This window comes from Cryptomeria japonica, chromosome 7 (genome assembly GCF_030272615.1).
Source record: "Cryptomeria japonica chromosome 7, Sugi_1.0, whole genome shotgun sequence".
Lineage (NCBI taxonomy): Eukaryota > Viridiplantae > Streptophyta > Pinopsida > Cupressales > Cupressaceae > Cryptomeria > Cryptomeria japonica.
This window is the reverse complement of record NC_081411.1, coordinates 202,244,044-202,250,692: the sequence shown is the minus strand read 5'-3', so window position 1 is coordinate 202,250,692 and position 6,649 is coordinate 202,244,044. Positions and strand designations below refer to the sequence as shown.

The following is a 6,649-nucleotide window of genomic DNA, read 5'->3' as shown; positions in this document are numbered from 1 at the left end:
TAGCATACAAACATATCTTGATAATTAATCTTTATTATATATAAACATTTACCTAGTTTACCTAGGTTAACTATAAATAAGAAGAACTTTCCATTTATCTAATTAATATTCAAATTTAAGTACTTGAAACCCCACATAATTAGAGTTGACTTCTCACAAATGATTGTTGCATTCACATGTCTCCCTCATATAAAATCTACCGATTATAATAGTTTTAAAGTTTGATGAAGACAACCTATATAAACTAGAACAACGTATACACGTTTGCATATATAATATATATCGGTTGGACCCAGCCAATTTCTTAACCAGAACAACTTAGTAGCCACTTCATATAAAATAGACAAACATTAAATGGCATTAGTTGGCAAATGATTAAATTACTAGTGGAAATAGATTCTTAGTATGAGGTGTTCTCTTTGCTGTCATTCCACTCTACTGGCACATATTTGTAAAGAAATGGAGATTCTACAACTGCCTAACTATGATTAATTTGTCAAACTCAATATTTAATGTTATTTATCTATAAAAAAAATTATTTTTATTTATAGGATAAGGAACTCCCATGTTCTTTGAATGTTTTTTCTTTAAATATTACTATCTTAATAAGAAATCATTCTCTCAATGAACATTCATGTATGATTTACAAAGTAGATAAACAAATACATAATTTAGGATTACTCACTGTGTAACCTTGTTGTTATCTGTTTTTTTTTTATAAAGTTGACTCATATGTACTAGGGAAGGCATTTCTTCAAACGGGTTATATATATAAAGAGGGAGGAGATTGGAAAGAGGGAGAGTTTGTGAGTGGTTCCAGCGCTCTGTTGGTATGCATGCTAGTGATAAGTTGCCTTAGGTAGTTGTTTCGACTTCTTATGCTGAAAGAAGTTTGAGATCTCAATTAGTAAGCCAATAGAGTTTGTGGACATTTATACAGTTTCTTTTTTAGGCATTCACCACGTACTTTTAACCATGGGTGGAGAGTTGAGCCTGGGCTTGTTGGTATTGTTGGGAGTGTGCCTTTTTAAAGGTTCGGCTCAATCAAACCTTGTTACTACTAATTTTTATGCCACTTCAAGTCCCAATCTTGAGGCCATTGTACAGAATGCTGTTAGTCTGAAATTTAGCCAGACATTTGTCACTGTTCCTGGCACACTCAGGCTTTTCTTTCATGACTGCTTCGTTGAGGTAAGCAAGAGATGATTGACATTTCTTCATGTTCCAATGGGATTTATATCTTGTGCCACAGTATGAATCTCAGGAATTTAGTAATGAGAAATAGTTTGTTACTATTTTGTGTGTAACAGGGATGTGACGCCTCTGTGATGATCCAATCTACTGCAAGCAATTCGGCGGAGAAAGACTTTCAAGACAACTTGTCCCTGGCTGGTGACGGATTTGATACTGTAATCAAAGCAAAGCAAGCTGTAGAGAACGTGTGTCCCAACACCGTGTCCTGTGCTGATATCCTAGCATTGGCTACAAGAAATGTTATACAACTGGTGGGTAATAGTCGGAAATTTATAAAATTAGAATCCTAATGAGTTTTGAGTGCTGGGGCCATAACTTGATTACTAATACAACCATGCTTATTTTGTGTTTATAGAATTATGGAAATGGAACGTGACAATTGATGCATAGTTATTCACATACGATGGATTTGAATGAACAGCAATATACAAAGTGTCACTATATTATATAGTCTTTAACTGAACTTCTAGCCAAAGACTACGTATAAAAGTTTTATGTGTCCGGATGAAAATTAGGCATTGTTCCCTTGTTTTCATGTAACTACATGTAATTACATATATCTTCTAGAGCCCTTATATGGTTATGCGTTAATTTATCCTTTGCTTCACCCACATTACCTTTTAGAATCAAGCATCTTTCTTTCCTAGGCACTTGACTTAAAATTGCTGCTGCCAAAAGCAATTGTTGTGACATTATGCTTAACATCATTGATTGACAGACTTTTATTGTTTCGATTGCTGCTACCATAGAAATTTTGAGAACAACATGATTGAAGTTGTAAATGCCTGTATAGTTAAAGAATCAAACTTATTTCCCTTTTTGATTATCTGTTTTATTCAAGATTGCCTTCAATTGCTGAATACTTATTGAATTATACGTTTTTTTTCTTGTGTTATATCCAGGCTGGAGGTCCAACGTACAGTGTGGAGTTGGGGAGAAGAGATGGACTCATATCTCAAGCATCCAGAGTCAATGGAAACCTGCCAAAGGGTTCATTCAATCTCTTTCAGTTGGTCTCTCTCTTCAGAAGCAAGGGATTATCTTCGACAGATATGATTGCTCTATCCGGTAACAAATTATTCCAGCTAATAATTGTAATCATATAAATTAGTTATATACTTCATATCTTAAAACATGATAAGAAGTGGTTTAATATTTAGATGTAGAATTCTATAAATATATATATATTTTTAAATGCTTTACAATTCTGTGTTTTCTTCTATTTTCAGGGGCGCACACAGTGGGGTTTTCTCACTGCAATCAATTTTCAAACAGAATTTACAGCACTCTAATTGACCCCACTATGGATCCTACTTATGCGAATCAACTACAAGGAATGTGTCCAAAAAATGTGGATCCCACCATTGCTATTAACATGGACCCTACAACACCTCGTACATTTGACAATGTCTACTACCAAAATCTCATGAACGGTAAGGGCCTTTTTACCTCTGATGAGGTATTATTCACAGACAGGCGCTCAAGAAACAAGGTCAAAATGTATGCAAGGAATGCCTCTAGATTTAATGAAGGCTTCATACAAGCAATCACAAATATGGGTCGGATTGGTGTTAAGGTGGGCAACCAAGGTGAAATTAGAAAAGATTGCAGCCGCTTTAATTAATAATGTTAATGATTAGATTTGTCATGCAGCTTAAAAGCTTAAATAGTGGTGGTGTCTTGAATTTTAGGCTTTTGCAAATCATCATTAGAGTAGATTTTGGGAATCACATGTTTATTGTAATGTCTGTATATTTCCTTTGGAAGGAATGGTAGACTATGCATGGTGAAAGGAGAACAAGCCAACAGATGGAATAGGGCAGGCTTGTGTTGCTTCTCCTATCATTTTAATTGATTGAGTCATAATATAAGCAGGGACATCTTAAATAGCAATAAAGACGGATGTATGTATTTATCTTGAATCACATTAATACAGTGATTTTAATTGCAGTTTATCTGTAAGATTCTGTTTCAGAGATATTTTATCACTTCATAAGAAATATAAAATAAAATAGACTAAAATAATAATAGTTGGATTGTTCGTTAGATAAATGAAAGCTCTCACACCTATCATTCTATTATTTCATAGTTAATTATTCTATTGTAAAAGCTTTTGATATTAATTTCTAATATATTTGAAAATGTGTCTCTAATTTTCACATTAATGTTAAGAATTAAAAAATTATAATTTTTCAGATACATAATACAGTAATAAAATTTTCTAAATTTTGGTGGTCATGTTTTTTTTAAGAAAAAAAGAGGGTCAAAATGGACCTTCCTTAAACTGTGTAGGCTACAAGAACATGAACTTCTTTGAGTTATGTAATTTTTCAAAAATTGGGTTCAATGAACTTCTCAGTATGAAAAGTTATGGCCTTTGAATGTTGTGTCTCTCATATTAAAAATATAAGAGCATATATGACACATAAGAAAGCTATAAAAAGGAGCTGCTCTTGTTAACCTACTTGTGATGCATTTTATCACACATCAAAAGGAGTATTTAAATAGAGATAATGGAGCCAAAATGAACCACCCAAGTTAGTGGATTATGCCGAGCTTATGATAGATGGAAGGAATATATTATTTTTAGTGTGTAGACACATCTTCAAATTTAAAATTTGTATATTATTAAGGTTTTTAGATTGTAGTTTCTTAATTACCATTTGATAATGTTTGATGTTGCTTCCCCTTTTATTAGATACTTCATATTTATTTTTCATGCTATGTATTGTAGCTACTATATGTTGTCATTGTTTCACTATAACTATTGTAAGAAAAAAAAATATCTTCAAGATTGAAGATACTTGTTTTATGGCCAAATGCATGAATGCATTTTATGAGATCCTCCTTCAAATGGTAAAATTTTATGTTACGATTGACAAATATTTTGTTATTATCGTGAGACAATTTATGTTATACTTTATTAGTATGATGCTTGGTTATGGAATTTTACATGTGAAAAATATTATAACATGTCTTGTTGCTTGAGCTATAAATTTCATTGTCACAAACTAAAATTTGAGATTGGTTGTGCAATAATTTCATGGCTAATGAAATTAAGATGGCATAGTAAGCCTATTGTGAGTAACCTGTTGACCCTAACCTAGTCTATTTAGACATTCTAGTGTTTTATGTGATACATAATTTATCTTGTGATGTGAAAATTATCATTCATAAAGTTAAAAGGGTCTTTCATTATTGTGAAGTGTATTGTTTTGTGATGAGAGATTAATGTTTATTAAATGCTTGAATGCTTCAAAGTAGAAAAATATATTGTCCTAGGTGTCAAACTTGAATTTTATATTTTCAAATTTTAATGTTGATTTAAGATGTTCTTTCATCTCATTTTAGGGTAACTAAGGCTTTAGGTCATAGCATTTGGGGTTAAGGCCCTTTTCAAGGGCATACATTAGATCATGTGTGATTTTTTAACCTTTTCATATGATCATTGATAAATGTGATATAATTTGAATAAAATTTATCAAGTCAAGGTTGTCAGCATGCTTTAATGCCATACATAGTAGATCGTCGATGAGGAATCTTTTCTACCTTGGGAGACCAAACTAAAAGCCATGCCGTGAGGATTTCTCACACGAATTAAAAATATGTTTAATGTTATCTCTAAAGATAAAATTTGAATAACATTGAGAGATGAGGAGTTGGGATTTCTATTTAATTCTTAAATTTAGATGAGAAAGGGAATTTTTTACTAGTTCTACTTAGATATTTCCTATGAGTTAAAGGAAATTTGTGAGAGAATTATACTGAGGAGAAATTTGGAAGGAATTCATTTTTAGATCCTTCACCAATATCCTTAAATTATTTTCAACCATCAAAGGTAGGAATTTGTGACTCTTTTCTTATATTTATGTGATTTTTTTCTTGAAAGCATGTTAAATGATTTATATGTGTATTTTTGTAAAGTGATGTTCATTCTTTGTGTCATGACTGAGATGGGCTTGATATGTTGTCGTAGACTCGCATAATAGTTGAGAGTGTCATTTGTATTTGGGTAGAGTTGTAGTAACATCCTTGGGAAAATTTGTAGGATATGAGTACCCACACTTTGATATGATCTTGAGATTTGTAGATGTGTGTTGAGTTGGAAATATGGGGCATGAGTGCACCCATTATTTAATGTGATTGTGAGATTATGGGAAATGTAATGAATTGGAAAATGGAAGTGGTTTGTGAATATTTTATGTGGAGATGATTTTTAACAAATTTTGATAATGTTATCTCCAAATAGTGTGCAACCCCACCTCCTCCAAATATGTTTTCATGAGAAAACCCCTATGATGTGCAATCTATTTTTAATGGATTTGTTGCGAGCTTTATGACTCTAAATATGTCTCTTTGTTTATGTAGGTTTTGAAATTTCATAGAGCATGTTAATCCATGGCAATTTCCCCAAGCTTGGGCATTGACACTTCACTCTCTTAAGATTGGGAAGTGAGCTCCCGTTGGCCTTGGAAAAAACTCTTTTTGTCTTAATGTGTGAGTTTGAAAATTGGTGAAGAACAGTGTTGGATAGAATTCCATTGCATTTTGTGTTCTTAAATATTGTATAAGAGGTTAGTGAACCCTTAAGGGGAATTGTTGTATAGAAGCAATTCTATTTGAAAATAGGGTTGAAAGTCATATGGAATAACATGTTGCATAGTATATTTTTCATGTATACATTTGTGTTGTAGGATGAAATATAGTTAGAATGACATTTATATTAAGTAGTTAATCTCCTTTTTGGATCTAATTCATTCCCTTAATAATACTAAGTCCAGGGTATAAACTACAACACTAGGAAAGTCATTAGGGTTCAAAAATTTGGTTTGTCGCCCTAGATTTCATGCTAACAATCTATATTTGACAAACTAAATTAAATGAATGATGGTTGTTGTTATATCCCACTCTATATTAACTATTTTATTATGTTTAAAGAGATTTATATTGCTAACATCACAAATGGTATGAACATCATAGAGATGGAATTATTGGTATGAATGTTTATAATGATGTTAGTTAATATGCTTTATTTAATTTAAGGTATAGTGGAAGGTGAAGATTCAGCCTAACTACCTTTTTCATGTCTAGGTGGATGCATAATAGCTAACACCCTCAAGAGGGAGGGAGATTATCACCAAGGAGAAGAATATAGACTTTGGAAGAGGACAAAATTATCATCGAGCCATGAATATAGAGATATGTTGGCCTCGGGTTAGAGTCTGTTGTATCCTTATGTCAAGGAAGTAAGTTGTGACCTTGTTAGTCAATTAGGGTTCTTGGTATTGGGCCATCTTTGTTCATTAAAGAAAACAATAGAACTTAATTTTCTTAAGTCAATGCATTAAAACATATTTATTATTTAAAAATAATAATTAATCGTTAAATTGGTGAC

At 32.1% G+C, this 6,649-nt stretch overlaps 1 protein-coding gene across 1 annotated transcript; it reads left to right on the top strand.

Annotated features, from left to right (window-relative positions):
* Positions 1-975: 975 nt before the first annotated feature.
* Positions 976-2,878, top strand: LOC131050689 (peroxidase 50-like). The gene is made up of 4 exons (XM_057984899.2): positions 976-1,191; positions 1,311-1,505; positions 2,157-2,322; positions 2,484-2,878. The coding sequence occupies exons 1-4, from the start codon at positions 976-978 to the stop codon at positions 2,876-2,878; spliced, it is 972 nt and encodes a 323-aa protein (XP_057840882.2).
* The last annotated feature ends 3,771 nt before the right edge of the window (positions 2,879-6,649 follow it).

What these genes read in the sequence shown, in the direction of transcription:
- LOC131050689 (XM_057984899.2), top strand. Translation starts at nt 976, where the DNA reads ATGGGTGGAGAGTTGAGCCTGGGCTTGTTGGTATTGTTGGGAGTGTGC. An exon ending in TTCATGACTGCTTCGTTGAG is followed by an intron (nt 1,192 to 1,310) that starts GTAAGCAAGAGA and finishes TGTGTGTAACAG; the next exon opens with GGATGTGACGCCTCTGTGAT. An exon ending in CAAGAAATGTTATACAACTG is followed by an intron (nt 1,506 to 2,156) that starts GTGGGTAATAGT and finishes TGTTATATCCAG; the next exon opens with GCTGGAGGTCCAACGTACAG.